Source organism: Haliotis rufescens, unplaced genomic scaffold (assembly GCF_023055435.1).
Source record: "Haliotis rufescens isolate VD_foot unplaced genomic scaffold, xgHalRufe1.0.p SCAF_11, whole genome shotgun sequence".
Classification (NCBI taxonomy): Eukaryota; Metazoa; Mollusca; class Gastropoda; order Lepetellida; family Haliotidae; genus Haliotis; species Haliotis rufescens.
In genome coordinates, this window is record NW_025963791.1 from 45,221,081 (window position 1) to 45,241,104 (window position 20,024).

The 20,024-nt window shown below is 43.3% G+C and overlaps 1 protein-coding gene across 6 annotated transcripts in view; it reads left to right on the forward strand.

Annotated features, from left to right (window-relative positions):
* Positions 1-20,024, forward strand: part of LOC124121055 (BAI1-associated protein 3-like) — a 266,273-nt gene that overhangs the window by 177,716 nt on the left and 68,533 nt on the right. For all 6 annotated transcript variants that reach the window (XM_048392841.1, XM_048392838.1, XM_048392837.1 and 3 more), the window contains 5 exons: positions 1,851-2,016; positions 5,509-5,712; positions 7,070-7,173; positions 9,355-9,472; positions 13,849-13,973. In XM_048392841.1, the coding sequence (XP_048248798.1) occupies positions 1,851-2,016; positions 5,509-5,712; positions 7,070-7,173; positions 9,355-9,472; positions 13,849-13,973 (717 nt within the window). The remainder of the gene's footprint in view (positions 1-1,850; positions 2,017-5,508; positions 5,713-7,069; positions 7,174-9,354; positions 9,473-13,848; positions 13,974-20,024) is intronic.

A 20,024-nucleotide genomic window follows, 5' to 3' on the forward strand; every position in this document is an offset into this window, starting at 1 on the left:
ATACAAAGTGTACAATATAACATGTATAACACAATACAAAGTGTACAAAACAACATGTACAATACAGGATGTACAACACAATACAAAGTGTACAATACAAAGTGTACAATACAACATGTACAATACAATACAAAGTGCAATACAACATGTACAATACAGGATGTACAACACAATACAAAGTGTACAATACAACATGTACAATACAGGACGTACAACACAATACAAAATGTACAATAAAACATGTACAATATAACATGTACAACACAATACAAAGTGTACAATACAAAGTGTACAATGCAACATGTACAATACAATACAAAGTGTACAATACAACATGTACAATACAACATTTACAACACAATACAAAGTGTACAATACAACATGTACAATACAGGATGTAGAACACAATACAACATGTACAATACAAAGTGTACAATACAACATGTACCTTACAGGATGTACAACACAATACAATGTGTACAATACAACATGTACAACACAACACAAAATTTACAATATAACATGTAGAACACAACACAAAGTGTACAATACAGGATGTACAACACAATACAAAGTGTACAATACAACATGTACAATACAGGATGTACAACACAATACAAAGTGTACAATACAACATGTACAACACAATACAAAGTGTACAATACAACATGTACAATACAGGATCTACAACACAATACAACATGTACAATACAACATGTACAACACAATACAAAGTGTACAATACAGGCTGTACATCACAATACAAAGTGTACAATACAACATGTACAATACAGGATGTACAACACAATACAATGTGTACAATACAACATGTACAACACAATACAAAGTGTACAATATAACATGTAGAACACAACACAAAGTGTACAATACAGGATGTACAACACAATACAAAGTGTACAATACAACATGTACAATACAGGATGTACAACACAATACAAAGTGTACAATACAAAGTGTACAACACAATACAAAGTACAATACATGATGTACAACACAATACAATGTGTACAATACAACATGTACAACACAATACAACGTGCAATACAACATGTACAATACAGGATGTACAACACAATACAACATGTACAATACAACGTACAACACAATACAAAGTGAAGAATACAGGCTGTACAACACAATATGAAGTGTACAATACAACATGTACAACACAATACAAAGTGTGCAATACAACATGTACAATACAGGATGTACAACACAATACAACGTGTGCAATACAACATGTACAACACAATACAGGATGTACAATACAGGATGTACAACACAATACAAAGTGTACAATACAGAATGTACAACACAATACAATGTGTACAATACAGGATGTACAACACAATACAACATGTACAATACAGGATGTACAACACAATACAATGTGTACAATACAGGATGTACACCACAATACAATGTGTACAATACAGGATGTACAACACAATACAATGTGTACAATACAGGATGTACACCACAATACAATGTGTACAATACAGGATGTACACCACAATACAATGTGTACAATACAGGATGTACAACACAATACAAAGTGTACAATACAGGATGTACAACACAATACAATGTGTACAATACAGGATGTACACCACAATACAATGTGTACAATACAGGATGTACAACACAATACAAAGTGTACAATACAACATGTACAACACATCAGGTTGGGGATGAGTTAAAAGTTATCCATTATGCAAGATAGTGTATGTTTTTAGACAATACTTGAAGGTAAAACAAGATTGGGTATGATTATGAACTTCCCACTGTGATGTTTGCTGATGCTGTAATATTGCTGCTGTTGGTGACAGGGATCACGATGAGGAGTTCTCTGTCATCGATGCTGCCAAGAGCCTGAATGAGGTGTCGGGCTTCAGGGGGCTCGGACGTTTCTTCAAACAGATTGCTCAGTCAGCCCGCACCAAAAACGACAGCAGTATCGATGATTTCCTGGGCTGTGTGGACATAGGACTTGACGTAAGATGCGTGGCAGATGATATTAGTACATAGCTCTGTGTGTAGTACCGGCACTTTTGTGAACTTAATTCATGCTTTTCCTCGCCTTTCTGGGATTGATCTAGGCCTGCATAGATAGCTGATATAAATCATGACTTGTAGTTCTAGTCATCACTACTGTTACGGCTTTGTATACATGACTTGTAGTTCTAGTCATCACTACTGTTATGGCTTTGTATACATGCCTTGTAGTTCTAGTCATCACAACTGTTACGGCTTTATATACATGACTTGTAGTTCTAGTCATCACTACTGTTACGGCTTTGTATACATGACTTGTAGTTCTAGTCATCACTACTGTTAAGGCTTTATATACATGACTTGTAGTTCTAGTCATCACTACTGTTACGGCTTTATATACATGACTTGTAGTTCCAGCCATCACTACTGTTAAGGTTTTATATGCATGTCTATGTGTGTCTGTGTGTGTGTCTGTCATGTTGTAAATCTGTATGTCTGTGTGCGTGTCTGTGTCATGTTGTAACTCTGTGTCTCTCTCTTTGTGTGTGTGTCATGTTGTAGCTATGTGTGTGTGTGTGTGTGTGTGTGTGTGTGTGTGTGTGTGTGTGTGTGTGATGTTGTAACTCTTTGTGTCAGTGTGTGTGTCTGTCAGGATTGTAACTCTGTATGTCTGTGTGTGGGTGTGTGTGTCATGTTGTAGCTATGTGTGTGTGTGTGTGTGTGTGTGTGATGTTGTAACTCTTTGTGTCAGTGTGTGTGTCTGTCAGGATTGTAACTCTGTATGTCTGTGTGTGGGTGTGTGTGTCATGTTGTAGCTATGTGTGTGTGTGTGTGTCATGTTGTAGCTCTGGGTGTGTGTGTGTCATGTTGTAGCTCTGTGTTTGTGTGTTACAGAACATCCTGTCTGTGGGCCTGGACCAGTGGTATCAGCTGTGTGTGTGTGTGTGTGTGTGTGTGTGTGTGTGTGTGTGTGTGTGTGTGTGTGTCATGTTGTAGCTCTGTGTGTGTGTGTGTGTGTGTGTGTGTGTGTTACAGAACATCCCGTCTGTGGGACTGGACCAGTGGTGACCGCTGTGTGTGTCTGTGTCATGTTGTAGCTCTGGGTGTGTGTGTGTGTCACGTTGTAGCTCTGGGTGTGTGTGTTACAGAACATCCCGTCTGTGGGGCTGGACCAGTGGTATCAGCTGTGTGTGTGTGTGTCATGTTGTAGCTCTGTGTGTGTGTGTTACAGAACATCCCGTCTGTGGGGCTGGACCAGTGATATCAGCTGTGTGTGTGTGTCATGTTGTAGCTTTGCTTGTGTGTGTGTCATGTTGTAGCTCTTGGTGTGTGTGTGTCATGTTTTAGCTCTCTGTGTGACTGTGTTACAGAACATCCCGTCTGTGGGGCTGGACCAGTGGTATCAGCTGTGTGTGTGTGTGTCATGTTGTAGCTCTGTGCGTGTGTGTGTGTCATGTTGTAGCTCTGTGTGTGTGTGTGTGTGTGTGTGTGTCATGTTGTAGCTCTCTGTGTGTGTGTGTTACAGAACATTCCGTCTGTGGGGCTGGACCAGTGGTATCAGCTGTGTGTGTGTGTGTCATGTTGTAGCTCTGTGTGTGTGTGTCATGTTGTAGCTCTGTGTGTGTGTGTGTGTGTCATGTTGTAGCTCTCTGTGTGTGTGTGTTACAGAACATCCCGTCTGTGGGGCTGGACCAGTGGTATCAGCTGTGTGTGTGTGTCATGTTGTAGCTCTCTGTGTGTGTGTGTTACAGAACATCCCGTCTGTGGGGCTGGACCAGTGGTATCAGCTGCGTGTGTCTGTGTCATGTTGTAGCTCTGTGTGTGTGTGTTACAGAACATCCTGTCTGTGGGGCTGGACCAGTGGTATCAGCTGCGTGTGTCTGTGTCATGTTGTAGCTCTGTGTGTGTGTGTTACAGAACATCCCGTCTGTGGGGCTGGACCAGTGGTATCAGCTGTGTGTGTGTGTGTCATGTTGTAGCTCTGTGTGTGAGTGTGTTACAGAACATCCCGTCTGTGGGGCTGGACCAGTGGTATCAGCTGTGTGCGTGTGTCATGTTGTAGCTCTGGGTGTGTGTGTGTTACAGAACATCCCGTCTGTGGGGCTGGACCAGTGGTATCAGCTGTGTGTGTGTGTCATGTTGTAGCTCTGGGTGTGTGTGTGTTACAGAACATCCCGTCTGTGGGGCTGGACCAGTGGTATCAGCTGTGTGTGTGTGTCATGTTGTAGCTCTGTGTGTGTGTGTGTCATGTTGTAGCTCTGTGTATGTGTGTTACAGAACATCCCGTCTGTGGGCCTGGACCAGTGGTATCAGCTGTGTCTGTATCATGTTGTAGCTCTGGGTGTGTGTATGTCATGTTGTAGCTCTGTGTATGTGTGTTACAGAACATCCCGTCTGTGGGGCTGGACCAGTGGTATCAGCTGTGTGTGTGTGTCATGTTGTAGCTCTGTGTGTGTGTGTGTTACAGAACATCCCGTCTGTGGGGCTGGACCAGTGGTCTCAGCTGTGTGTGTGTGTCATGTTGTAGCTCTGTGTGTGTGTGTCATGTTGTAGCTCTGTGTGTGTGTGTGTCATGTTGTAGCTCTGTGTGTGTGTCATGTTGTAGCTCTGTGTGTGTGTGTCATGTTGTAGCTCTGTGTGTGTGTGTGTTACAGAACATCCCGTCTGTGGGGCTGGACCAGTGGTATCAGCTGTGTGTGTGTGTGTGTGTGTGTCATGTTGTAGCTCTCTGTGTGTGTGTGTGTTACAGAACATCCCGTCTGTGGGGCTGGACCAGTGGTATCAGCTGTGTGTGTGTGTGTGTGTCATGTTGTAGCTCTGTGTGTGTGTGTCATGTTGTAGCTCTGTGTGTGTGTCATGTTGTAGCTCTGTGTGTGTGTGTGTCATGTTGTAGCTCTGTGTGTGTGTGTCATGTTGTAGCTCTGTGTGTGTGTGTGTTACAGAACATCCCATCTGTGGGGCTGGACCAGTGGTATCAGCTGTGTGTGTGTGTCATGTTGTAGCTCTCTGTGTGTGTGTGTTACAGAACATCCCGTCTGTGGGCCTGGACCAGTGGTATCAGCTGTGTGCGTCTGTGTCATGTTGTAGCTCTGGGTGTGTGTGTGTCATGTTGTAGCTCTGTGTGTGTGTGTGTCATGTTGTAGCTCTCTGTGTGTGTGTGTTACAGAACATCCCGTCTGTGGGCCTGGACCAGTGGTATCAGCTGTGTGTGTGTGTCATGTTGTAGCTCTGTGTGTGTGTCATGTTGTAGCTCTGTGTGTGTGTGTGTCATGTTGTAGCTCTGTGTGTGTGTGTGTCATGTTGTAGCTCTCTGTGTGTGTGTGTCACAGAACATCCCGTCTGTGGGGCTGGACCAGTGGTATCAGCTGTGTGTGTGTGTCATGTTGTAGCTCTGTGTGTGTGTGTCATGTTGTAGCTCTGTGTGTGTGTGTGTCATGTTGTAGCTCTGTGTGTGTGTGTGTCATGTTGTAGCTCTGCGTGTGTGTGTTACAGAACATCCCGTCTGTGGGGCTGGACCAGTGGTATCAGCTGCAGGGCAGGTCCTCCAGGTCAAACATCCAGGGGGAGATCCACCTCAAGCTTAAGTTAGCCACGAGGGAAGATCGAGGCATCCCTGAAGATGACAACTGGACAGACGTCAAACAGCATGAAGATCTTATGTGTATATTTATTGAACATGAAGTCAGAAAATTTAATGTAAGTGTTAAGAAATATTTTGATTTTACAATATCCTATGTAAGAACTTAAAGTCTTTTTCACCTTTTAGTTTTAGCTCTTTGAGATTATTTGGTGGCATGTTGTCCCATCTTCAAGTTGGCATGCCTTTGGTGACTGTTACAGTATTGGCATCTCTACAAGGCTAATGAAGCAGAAACTTGCAAATATAAAGTCTTTGATTGGCATAAATAGTTGGAAGAAAAGGAAAGCATGACACCGCTAGTGGTGGGACAATACACCAATGCATCAGTGGATCGCTATATTTTTCTTCCCGATATAAGTATCGATCACAGCCACAGACTAAGTAAAAAAGTATCACTTCATTCCTTAAATGTTTACTTTAATGGCTGTTACACCGAACACTAATTTGTAGGGAAAATTAGTATTGAAAAATATGTTCATCCATTGCTTCATACTTGACGCTGCTAACTGTAAATCGTAAACTGTAAATATTTGACTATCCTGTCAATGAAAAACATGACTTACACACCACAGATAAGAGCACATACAAGTATAGTGATACATATCGGATCGTGAACAAGTATAATGACTACCCAGTATTGCCCAAGTGATGTTGTTAAAATATTGCTCATATAATTTGAATCTGATTATAAGCATGGTAGCCATATTGAAATTGTCATGTTGGCCCATGACTGCTTGTATAATAACAGAATTGTGATCTGACTTTAAAAACATGGGGGCCATTTTCTCTCAGTTCTTTTGTGAAGACTCGGAGAAGAATAGGTCTTCCTCAATCCATGCTTGCCGTAAAAGGCGACTATGCTTATCGTAAGAGGCAACTAACGGGATCGGGTGGTCAGGCTCACTGACTTGGTTGATGCATGTCATGGATCCCAATTGCGTGGATTGATGCTTATGATATTAATCAGTGGATTGTCTGGTCCAGACTCAATTATTTACAGACCGCTGTCATATAGCTGGAATATTGCTTAGTGCGGCGTTAAACAAAAAAAACAACCACCCAACCAACCAACCTTTTGTTATTTCTTTTACTTCTTCTTTACCCTTGTATGACGTTCTTGATTTAATATCATATCCAGAAAACTTTAGGTGAGCTACCCCACCCAAGGCTCTATTTTCCATTATGACAAGGACCCTTGTCTTGGAGGCTTGATTCCCAACACTGCATCTTGGAACAATAGTCCAGCGGAAGTTGTCACAGATGATGAAGGAATCAGGAGGACGTTTCATTACAGACATTATACTGATCATTTGTAACCACTAGGAGGGAGTCAGTTATGGATACAGATTTATACATTACACTCCAAACTGCAGAGGTGATCCGGTTCCCAATTTGTTTTGGTACGTGTTCCAGGACCCTTCCTTCAAGTGGACTGGGGACCTGCCCCAGGCTGCCCTCACCATCCTCCACCAGCATGCCATACAGGGGGACGTCACGGAGGTGCAGCAGGCTGTCTGGTGAGTGTCCCCTGTGAGAACAAGGGTGTGGATGAGGGCGAGGGCAAGGGTGTGGACAAGGGTGTGGATGACGAGGGTGTGGATGAGGGCGAGGGCACTGATGAGGGTATGGACAAGGGTGTGGATGAGGGTGAGGGTGTTGATGAGGGTATGGACAAGGGGTTGATGAGGGTGAGGGCATTGATGGGGGTGTGTTGAGGGTGAGGGCGTTGATGAGGGTGTGTATGAGGGTGAGGGCGTTGATGAGGGTGTGTATGAGGGTGAGGGCATTGATGAGGGTGTGTATGAGGGCGAGGGTGTTGATGAGGGTAGGTATAAGGGCAAGGACGTTGATGAGGGTATGGATTAGGGTGTGTATGAGGGCGAGGGCGTTGATGAGGGTGTGTATGAGGGCGAGGGTGTTGAAGAGGGTGTGTATGAGGGCGAGGGTGTTGATGAGGGTATGGATGAGGGCGAGGGCGTTAATGAGGGTGTGTATGAGGGCGAGGGTGTTGATAAGGGCGAGGGTGTGTATGAGGGCAAGGGCGTTGATGAGGGTATGGATGAGGGTGTGTATGAGGGCGAGGGCAAGGGCGTTGATGAGGGTGTTGATGAGGGTCTGTATGAGGGTGAGGGCGTTGATGAGGGCGAGGGTGTTGATAAGGGTGTGTATGAGGGTGTGTATGAGGGCGAGAGCTTTAATGAGGGTGTGTATGAGGGCGAGGGTGTGTATGAGGGCAAGGGCGTTGATGAGGGTATGGATGAGGGTGTGTATGAGGGCGAGGGCAAGGGCGTTGATGAGGGTGTTGATGAGGGTGTGTATGAGGGTGAGGGCAAGGGCGTTGATGAGTGTGTATGAGGGCGAGGGCAAGGGCGTTGATGAGGGTGTGTATGAGGGTGAGGGCGAGGGCGTTGATGAGGGTGTGTATGAGGGCGAGGGTGTTGAAGAGGGTGTGTATGAGGGCGAGGGCGTTAATGAGGGTGTGTATGAGGGCGAGGGTGTGTATGAGGGCGAGGGTGTGTATGAGGGCAAGGGCGTTGATGAGGGTATGGATGAGGGTGTGTATGAGGGTGAGGGCAAGGGCGTGGATGAGGGTGTGTATGAGGGTGAGGGCAAGGGCGTTGATGAGGGTGTGTATGAGGGCAAGGGCGTTGATGAGGGTGTTGATGAGGGTCTGTATGAGGGTGAGGGCGTTGATGAGGGTGTGTATGAGGGCGAGGGTGTTGATGAGGGTATGGATGAGGGCGAGGGCGTTAATGAGGGTGTGTATGAGGGCGAGGGTGTTGATGAGGGTATGGATGAGGGTGTGTATGAGGGCGAGGGCAAGGGCGTTGATGAGGGTATGGATGAGGGTGTGTATGAGGGTGAGGGCAAGGGCGTTGATGAGGGTGTGTATGAGGGCGAGGGCAAGGGCGTTGATGAGGGTCTGTATGAGGGTCGAGGGCGTTGATGAGGGTGTGTATGAGGGCGATGGTGTTGATGAGGGTCTGTATGAGGGTGAGGGCGTTGATGAGGGTGTGTATGAGGGCGAAGGCAAGGGCGTTGATGAGGGTATGGATAAGGGCGAGGGCGTTGTTGAGGGTGTGTATGAGGGCGAGGGCATTGATGAGGGCAAAGGCGTTGATGAGGGTGTGTATGAGGGCGAGGGCATTGATGAGGGCAAAGGCGTTGATGAGGGTGTGTATGAGGGCGAGGGCGTTGATGAGGGTGCGTATGAGGGCGAGGGTGTTGATAAGGGTGTGTATGAGGGCGAGGGCGTTGATGAAGTTGTGTATGAGGGCGAGGGTGTGTATGAGGGTCGAGGGCGTTGATGAGGTTGTGTATGAGGGTGAGGGCATTGATGAGGTTGTGTATGAGGGCAAGGGCGTTGATGAGGGTGTGTATGAGGGTGAGGGCATTGATGAGGGTGTGTATGAGGGCAAGGGCAAGGGCGTTGATGAGGGTATGGATAAGGATGTGGATAAGGGCAAGGGCGTTGATGAGGGTGTGTATGAGGGCGAGGGTATTGATGAGGGCAAAGGCATTGATGACGGTATGGACAAGGGCAAGGATGAGGGCAAGGGTGTTGATGAGGGCGAGAACCAAGGTGAGGATGAAGGCGAGAATGAGGGTGTTGACGAGGTTGTGGACAGGGCTTTTGATGAAGGTGTGGATGAGGATATGACTAGTCTGTGAAGTAATTGTTTATTTTGTTGCCCTAGTCGGTGGATGGCCCACAGCCGGCAGCATGCCAAGTACCCGCTTTCCTACAGCCTGCTTCTGGCTCATCTGACCAACCTGGACAAGGTGTGGAAGCCTGCCACTCTCTCCAGGGATGAGGTGAGTTCCTGCCACCCTCTCCAGGGATGAGGTGAGTTCCTGCCGCTCTCTCCAGAGATGAGGTGAGTTCCTGTCGCTCTCTCCAGGGATAAGGTGAGTTTTACCACCCTCTCCTGCCACTATCTCCAGGGATGAGGTGAGTTCCTGCCACTTTCTCCAGAGATGAGGTGAGTTCCTGCCACTCTTTCCTGCCTCTCACCAGGGATGAGGTGAATTTTACCACTTTCTCCAGGGACGAGGTGAGTTCCTGCCACTTTCTCCAGAGATGAGGTGAGTTCCTGCCACTCTCTCCAGGGATGAGGTGAGTTCCTGATACTCTTTCCTGCCTCTCTCCAGGGATGAGGTGAATTTTACCACTCTCTCCAGGGATGAGGTGAGTTTTTCCACTCTCTCCAGGGATGAGGTGAATTCCTGCCTCTCTCTCCAGGGATGAGGTAAGTTCCTGCCGCTCTCTCCTTCCACTCTCCAGAGATGAGGTGAGTTCCTGATACTCTCTCCAGGGATGAGATGAGGTTAAAGACTTTCTCCTGCCGCTCTCTCCAGGGATGAGGTCAGTTCCTGCCACACTTTCCAGAAATGAGGTGAGTTCCTGATACTCTCTCCAGGGATGGGGTCAGTTCATGACACTCTCTCCTGCCACTTTCCAGAGATGTGGTGAGTTCCTGATACTCTCTCCAGGGATGGGGTCAGTTCATGACGCTCTCTCCTGCCACTCTCCAGAGATGAGGTGAGTTCCTTCCACTCTCTCCAGGGTTGAGGTGAGTTTTACCACTCTCTCCTGCCAATATCTCTAAGGATGAGATGAGTTCCTGCCACTCTGTCCAGAGATGAGGTGAGTTTTACCACTCTCTCCTGCCAATATCTCTAAGGATGAGATGACTTCCTGCCACTCTCTCCAGGGATGAGGTGAGATCCCACCGCTCTCTCCAGGGATGAGGTGAGATCCCACCGCTCTCTCCTGCCAGTCGCTCCAGGGATGAGAAGAGCGTGATCAACATTTCTATCAATCATTTCAACACAACTACCAGAGAATGAACAGAAGATTACAAACTTGGTCAATAAAATGTGGTATTTGTGATAAAGCATCACTAAACATGATGATTTAAATTGTATAAATTTCAGGGTAACTCTGAGCCTGTATAACTTTCCTGTTTTGCTTGGCATTGTTTAATGTGCAGAGATTAAGATAACCATGTGTATTTTATCCTAAACTAAGCCAGACATAGCAATCAGCTGTATACACAGTTTCTCCACATTTACCGCTGATTCAGCTGAAACATATCAATGAATGGCAGAAATTGTATCTGAAACTATTCTGATACCAGGAATAATAAGCATGAACATTGTCGGGTTAGGATTAGGGTTAGGGTTAGGGTTAGGGTTAACCCTAACCCTAACTCTAACCCTAACCAAACTCTTCTGATATCAGGAATGATAAGCATGATCATTGTCGGTGATGTGGGACACAACAGTGTGTATTTGTTGGTAATTCACTGTCCACATCCGGAAACCGAATAATTCTGCATATCTTACCTCAGATTTGACTAACAGCACATCAGATAACTGACAGTGAAGAGGATATCTGTTGAAAATCTAAAGATTTTATGGTGTGAAAACAGCCAGCACAGAATTTATGGCTATGAATGTAGTAGAGGTGGTATTCTTAGATTTATACACAATGATAACTATTGTTTAATTTCTGGATAAATGAAGCATTTTGTGTAGTATATATTTCGTTCCACATAAATATTGTCCACTGTATACCACTGTATTGAAATACAAGTGTTGTGTAAGGTGAATCAAAACATGTTTACATTCTAATGTTGTGTTTCACAATGTACTTTACTGTTCACATGATTTTCTGTAATTTCACCTATTTGGCTTCACATTGAAGCAAAGGTGTCATGAAGATGTTTTTGTCAAGAAAAATGCATTTAATCATGGAAGTTCTCACCTCAAAATCCTTCAAAACTTGGTTTGATCATTTATAGTAATTGGAATAACAAAAATAGCATAGTTTTGTTTGTTTATTTGTTGTTTAACGCTGCACTCAGCAATATTCCAGCCATATGACGGATGTCTACACTTATCTTGAATGACTGATGGGTAGCATAACACTTATGTTGAATGACTGATGGGTAGCATAACACTTATGTTGAATGATTGATGAGTAGCATAACACTTGTGTTGAATGACTGATGAGTAGCATAACACTTGAATGACTGATGAATAGCATAACACTTTTGTTGAATGACAGATGAATAGCATAACACTTGTGTTGAATGACCGATGAATAGCATGACACTTGTGCTGAATGACTGATAAATAGCATAACACTTGTGTTGAATGACAGATGAATAGCATAACACTTGTGTTCAATGACTGACATGTAGCATACCACTTATGTTGAATGATTGATGAGTAGCATAACACTTGTGTTGAATGACAGATCAATAGCATACCACTTGTGTTGAATAACTGACGAGTAGCATAACACTTGCGTTGAATGATTGATGAGTAGCATAACACTTGTGTTGAATTACTGATGAATAGCATAACCCATGTGTTGAATGACTGATGAATAGCATGACACTTGTGTTGAATGATTGACGAGTAGCATAACACTTGTGTTGAATGACCGATGAATAGCATAGTACTTGTGTGGAATGACTGATGAGTAGCCTGGCACTTATGTTGAATGACTGATGAATAGCATGACACTTGTGCTGAATGACTGATGAATAGCATAACACTTGTGTTGAATCACAGATGAATAGCATAACACTTGTGTTGAATCACAGATGAATAACATAACACTTGTGTTGAATCACAGATGAATAGCATACCACTTGTGTTTAATGACTGATGAGTAGCATAACACTTATGTAGAATAACAGATGAATAGCATAACTCTTGTGTTGAATGACTGATGAGTAGCATAACATACGTGTTGAATGACAGATGAATAGCATAACACTTGTGTTAAATGACTGATGAGTAGCATAACACTTATGTTGAATGGCTGATGAGTAGCCTGGCACTTATGTTGAATGATTGATGAGTAGCATAACACTTGTGTTGAATGATTGATGAGTAGCATACCACTTATGTTGAATGACTGATGAGTAGCATAACACTTATGTTGAATGACTGATGAGTAGCATACCACTTATGTTGAATGATTGATGAGTAGCATAACACTGGTGTTGAATGACTGATGAGTAGCATACCACTTATGTTGAATGACTGATGAGTAGCATAGGACTTGCGTTGAATGACTGATGAGTAGCATAGGACTTGTGTTGAATGACTGACGAGTAGCATACCACTTGTTTTGAATGACAGATCAATAGCATACCACTTGTGTTTAATGACTGATGAGTAGCATAACACTTGCGTTGAATGACTGATGAGTAGCATAGCACTTGTGTTGAATGACTGACGAGTAGTATACCACTTGTGTTGAATGACAGATCAATAACATACCACTTGTGTTGAATGACTGATGAGTAGCATAACACTTGCGTTGAATGACTGATGAGTAGCATAGCACTTGTGTTGAATGACTGACGAGTAGTATACCACTTGTGTTGAATGACAGATCAATAGCATACCACTTATGTTGAATGACTGATGAGTAGCATAACACTTGTGTTGAATGACTGATGAGAAGCATAGCACTTGTGTTGAATGACTGATGAGTACCATAACACTTATGTTGAATGACCGATGAATAGCATAGTACTTTTGTTTAATGACTGATGACTAGCATAAAGCTTATGTTGAATGACTGATAAGTAGCCAAATTGTTTGAACATCGGAGCTTGCGGAAGTTGGTTTTTGAACCTGTGGTGGTTACATGTTTTAGTCATCATTGATCATCTGGCCGATCATTGAAAGGTGATTAAAGATGTGTCAAATAGACACTAAGGTAAATTCATAGATTGCTGTAGACTGTCACTGTCAACATAGACATGCATCGAGTCAATACTATGATAGTTTGAATGTGCATTTCTTTGTTTTGTTCACTAGGATGGTTCATAGCAAGGATATTCGTCAAACCCTCTGAAATTTCTCAATGCATCCTAAAAAGCTGAGTTCAAGATTAAAAGGTCTAAATGATCAGAAAGAACACTTCTGCATGTAATTGTGCTGGGGAATTCCCAGGGATGTGGAAATAGTCAGGCAGTGTTTACGTCATTTCAAGAACACGGTCTTGTGAAAAATGTTTGAACATCAAGCGTCGTGTTCATGGTCATGTGACCCACTTCTCGTCCATTTGAAAAGCCATATATTATGTAAACTTCAAGATAAAAAATTATTGACTGATGAATAGCATAACACTTGTGTTGAATAACTGATGATTTCGTTCCCAGGAGGAGAGCCTTGCTGAGTCATTCAACCTGTTCATAGAATACTGCTTGACTCTACTTCACCGACAACGGGAGACCTTCCCACCATCAAACAGGACAGCCTTCTCGAGGCTGGAGGGCATGTTTAGGTGAGCTATTCCATATCACTATCTTGTCAAATGCTAGATAGGCTGAATGGCCTTCTCCTGGTCAGAGGTAATGTTAAGTTGAGCTATTCCATATTAATGAATAGTGTACAATCAATCCCTGAAGTGTACAATCAATCCCTGAATAGTGTGCATTCAATCCCTGAATAGTGTTCAATCAATCCCTGAGTAGTGTCCATTCTATCCCTCAATAGTGTGCAATCAATCCCTGAATAGTGTCCATTCAATCCCTCAGTAGTGTGCAATCAATCCCTGAATAGTGTCCATTCAATCCCTCAGTAGTGTGCAATAAGTCCCTGAATAGTGTCCATTCGATCCCTGAATAGTGTGCAATAAATCCCTGAATAGTGTCCAATCAATCCCTGAATAGTGTACAATCAATCCCTGAGTAGTGTGCAACCAATCCCTCAGTAGTGTCCAATCAATCCCTGAATAGTGTCCAATCAATCCCTGAGTAGTGTCCATTCAATCCCTGAATAGTATGGAATCAATCCCTTTTAACGGGTCCAATCAATCCCTGAATAGTGTCCAATCAATCCCTGAATAGTGTCCAATCAATCCCTGAATAGTGTGCAATCAATCCCTGAATAGTGTCCAATCAATCCCTGAATAGCGTCCATTCAATCCCTAAATAGCGCACAATCAATCCCTGAATAGTATGCAATCAATCCCTGAATAGTGTCCATTCAATCCTTGAATAGTGTGCAATCAATCCCTGTGTAGTGTCAAATGAATCCTTTTTCCTGTCTATTCAATCCCTGAATAGTGTACAATCAATCCCTGAATAGTATGCAATCAATCCCTGAATAGTGTCCATTCAATCCCTGAATAGTGTGCAATCAATCCCTTTATTCTGTCCATTCAATCCCTGAATAGTGTGCAATCAATCCCTGAATAGTGTGCAATTAGTCCCTGAATAGTGTGCAATCAATCCATTAATGCTGTCCATTCAACCCCTGAATAGTTCCAATCAATCCCTGAGTAGTGTCCATTCAATCCCTGAATAGTGTGCAATCAATCCCTTTTAACGTGGCCAATCAATCCCTGAATAGTGTTCAATCAATCCCTGAATAGTGTCCACTCAATCCCTGAATAGTGTCCATTCAATCCCAGAATAGTGTGCAATCAATCCCTGTGTAGTGTCAAATTAGTCCATTTTGCTGTCTATTCAATCCCTGAATAGTATGCAATCAATCCCTGAATGGTGTCAAATCAATCCCTGAATGGTGTCCAATCAATCCCTGAATAGTTTCCAATCAATCCCTGAATGGTGTGCAATCATTTCCTGTGTAGTGTCAAATAAAATCCTTTATAGTGTGCAATCAGTTCCTGACTAGTGTCCCATTAAATTTACTTTATACTATAGTGTCCAATCAATCCCTGAGTAGTGTGCAATCAATCCCTGAATAGTGTCCATTCAAGCCCTGAATAGTGTGCAATCAATCGCTGAGAAGTGTCCATTCTATCCCTGAATAGTGATCAATCAATCCCTGAATATTGTCCATTCAATACCTGAATAGTATGCAATCAATCCCTGAGTAGTGTGCAATCAATACCTGAGTAGTGTGCAATCAATCCCTGAGTAGTGCCCATTCAATCCTTGAATAGTATGCAATCAATCCCTGAAAAGTGTCCAATCAATCCCTGAATTGTGTCCTTTCAATCCCTGAATAGTGTCCAATCAATCCCTGAGTAGTGTCCAATCAATCCCTGAATAGTGTCCAATCAATCCCTGAGTAGTGTCCATTCAATCCCTGAATAGTTTGCAATCAATCCCTGAGTAGTGTGCAATCAATACCTGAGTAGTATGCAATCAATCCCTGAGAAGTGTCGATTCAATCCCTCAATAGTATGCAATCAATCCCTGAATAGTGTTCAATCAAGCCCTGACTAGTGTGCAATCAATCCCTGAATAGTGTGCAATCAATCCCTGAATAGCGTCCATTCAATCCCTAAATAGCACAAAATCAATCCCTGAATAGTATGCAATCAATCCCTGAATAGTGTCCATTCAATCCCTGAATGGTGTTCAATCAATCCCTGTGTAGTGTCAAATCAATCTTTTTTGCTGTCCATTCAATCCCTGAATAGTGTGCAATCAATCCCTGAATAGTATGCAATCAATCCCTGAATAGTGTCCAATGAATCCCTGAATAGTGTCCATTCAATCCCTGAGTAGTGTCCAATCAATGCTTAATGCTGTCCATTCAATCCCTGGATAGTGTCCATTCAATCCCTGAATAGTGTGCAATCAATCCCTGAGCAGTGTGCAATCAATCCCTGAATAGTGTGCAATCAATCCCTGAGTAGTGTGCAATCAATACCTGAGTAGTGTCCAATCAATTCCTGAGTTGTGTCCTTTCAATCCCTGAATAGTGTGCAATCAATCCCTGAGTAGTGTCCAATCAATCCCTGAATAGTGTCCAATCAATCCCTGAGTAGTGTCCCTTCAATCCCTGAATAGTTTGCAATCAATCCCTTTTAACGTGTCCAATCAATCCCTGAAAAGTGTTCAATCAAGCCCTGACTAGTGTGCAATCAATCCCTGAATAGTTTGCAATCAATCCCTGAATAGCGCCCATTCAATCCCTAAATAGCACACAATCAATCCCTGAATAGTATGCAATCAATCCCTGAATAGTGTCCATTCAATCCCTGAAAAGTGTACAATCAATCCCTGTGTAGTGTCAAATCAATCCTTTTTGCTGTCCATTCAATCCCTGAATAGTGTGCAATCAATCCCTGAATAGTATGCAATCAATCCCTGAATAGTGTCCAATCAATCCCTGAATAGTGTCCATTCAATCCCTGAGTAGTGTCCAATCAATGCTTAATGCTGTCCATTCAATCCCTGGATAGTGTTCAATCAATCCCTTAATAGTGTCAAATCGATCCCTGAATAGTGTCCATTCCATCCCTGAATAGTATGCAATCAATCCCTGAATAGTGTCCTATCAATCCCTGAATAGTGTGCAATCAATCCCTGAATAGTATGCAATCAATCCCTGAATAGTGTCCAATCGATCCCTGAATAGTGTCCATTCAATCCCTGAGTAGTGTCCAATCAATGCTTAATGCTGTCCATTCAATCCCTGGATAGTGTCCATTCAATCCCTGAATAGTGTTCAATCAATCCCTTAATAGTGTCAAATCGATCCCTGAATAGTGTCCATTCCATCCCTGAATAGTATGCAATCAATCCCTGAATAGTGTCCTATCAATCCCTGAATAGTGTCCATTCAATCCCTGAATAGTGTGCAATCAATCCCTGAATAGTGTGCAATCAATCCCTGAATAGTGTCCATTCAATCCCTGAATAGTGTGCAATCAATCCCTGAATAGTGTCCATTCGATCCCTGAATAGTGTCCATTCGATCCCTGAATAGTGTCCATTCAATCCCTGAATAGTGTGCAATCAATCTCTGAATTGTGTGCAATAAATCCCTGAGTAGTCTGCAATCAATCCCTGAATAATGTGCAATCAATCCCTCAATGATGTCCATTCAATCCCTGAATAGTGTGCAATCAATCCCTGAGTAATGCACAATCAATCCCTTAATGCTGGCCATTCAATCCCTGAATAATTGCAATCAATCCCTGAGTAGTGTCCATTCAATCCCTGAATAGTGTGCAATCAATCCCTTTATTCTGTCCATTCAATCCCTGAATAGTGTGCAATCAATCCCTTTATTCTGTCCATTCAATCCCTGAATAGTGTGCAATCAATCCCTGAATAGTGTGCAATCAGTCCCTGAATAGTGTGCAATCAATCCCTTAATGCTGTCCATTCAATCCCTGAATAGTTGCAATCAATCCATGAGTAGTGTCCATTCAATCCCTGAATAGTGTGCAATCAATCCCTTTATTCTGTCCATTAAATCCCTGAATAGTGTGCAATCAATCCCTTTATTCTGTCCATTCAATCCCTGAATAGTGTGCAATCAATCCCTGAATAGTGTGCAATCAGTCCCTGAATAGTGTGCAATCAATCCCTTAATGCTGTCCATTCAATCCCTGAATAGTTGCAATCAATCCATGAGTAGTGTCCATTCAATCCCTGAGTTGTGTACAATGTCATGTGTATGGGTGATAGATATCAAGGAGATCTCCTAACCAGTAAAAAACGCAGAGAAGCTCGGTCTTGACCCTTGTGGACCAGCCACCCTTAGCCTGCCCAGAGACTACACCTGGTCTAGTTGTGGTTTCAATAGTTTAGGGGACAGGGGTGTTCTGTACCCAAGATTGCATGTCGGTCTCGCCTCCAGACTTTATATTTAGCGTTACCCTTATGTACAAGAGGGACGACAAAGATGGATATTTGAGTAGGCAACCTCTGCTTGGGGAGTCTTTCACCCAAGCAGCCAGCCACGGACTAGCATTTCATCCAACACAAGTAGTCAGACAATCATGTTGAGGTACAGAGTTTGCACTAAATGTTTCATACAATAAGTACCCGAGTTGTTTATTAGTTACCACCTAACAGGTAACCAAAGACTCAAGGGAATTGGACATTTAAAGCATATAAATATGGAGCCTTGCCACCTGCCTGTAACCCTCGGGGTCAGTTCATCTGCGCTAGTGACTTCTTATATATCAGATACACCCGAACAGAAAGTTAATTTAATGACAGCTGTTACGAGACTCTATATGTATCAAATGTATCATGAAGTTGCACTGTACCTCTCCATTCTGCCACCAGGTGGCATATCTCCCACCATGCAACACTACACACAAACTTTAGCCTGGCCTTTGATCTGCACGAAACAAATACTTCCTCTGCTGACTGGCCGCGGGCCAACCAGCTAGATAATTAATGTACTATGCACTAACATACACTAAACACACAGGGCAAATTGGGCTCTATTGATTTTGCTTCAAAGCTAATGAAGCATTCACTTTTTTACCTTTGTGAAAATTTGCAAACAAGTGGACCATATTGCCCACCTACCCTTGTGGCTATGTTATTTCAGTGAAGACAAATCTTGAGTGAATGCTCAAGTGTCTGCTCAAGGCTTCATTATCTGCACTGAATGGTGAGATGCAAGGCTTCAGTGATAGCAGCAATTAGATTGTTGGATAATCTCGCCGACGTATTTCATTACGTGTTTCAGTCAGATCAGGCTTCGAGCAGAGCTGTGACCTCACAATCACAAGTCTGCCGAGGGGAGGCAAGGCAGCAGCAGTTATTCTGACATTCATTTTCTTACGCTACTGTATTATTTATCCAACTCATAATTGATTTGTATATATGGGTTTGTGAATCTATTCCTGTCTTGAGTACATGGTCTATTTGTGTAGAAAGTTCTAGCAAGGATCAATGTGAAGAGAGGCAGGTGTCTGCAGTAAGCAGGCAAGTTCCATGAGGTTCTTCTCATGCTCTCTGTAGTTGCCAGGGAAACATCTACTGTAATGAAACAGCAGAATTCATGGGAGAAGCATTGTTTTTATGACACAGTCACACATATAGTCACGCAAACTGTCACCCATACTCACACTTAGTCACACTAAGTCACACATACAGTCACAGTAACATACTCAGTCACACATAGTCACACATCCACACACACATACAGTCACACATACCCACACATATAGTCGCACATACAGTCACAAACTCACACAGTCACAGTCACACATGCACTCATCCATACATTCACACATACTCACACACAGTCACACATATGGTCACACAGTCACATATACTCACACACAGTCACATATACAGTAACACAGCCACAGTCACAGTCAGCCACACCTATAGTCACACATACAGCCACACAGTAACAGTCACACATACAGCCACACACAGTCAGTCACACATACGCCACACCCATAGTCACACATACAGCCACACACATAGTCACACAGTCACAGTCACACATACAGCCACACACAGTCAGTCACATATACGCCACACCCATAGTCACACATACAGCCACACACATAGTCACACAGTCACAGTCACACATACAGCCACACACAGTCAGTCACATATACGCCACACCCATAGTCACACATACAGCCACACACACA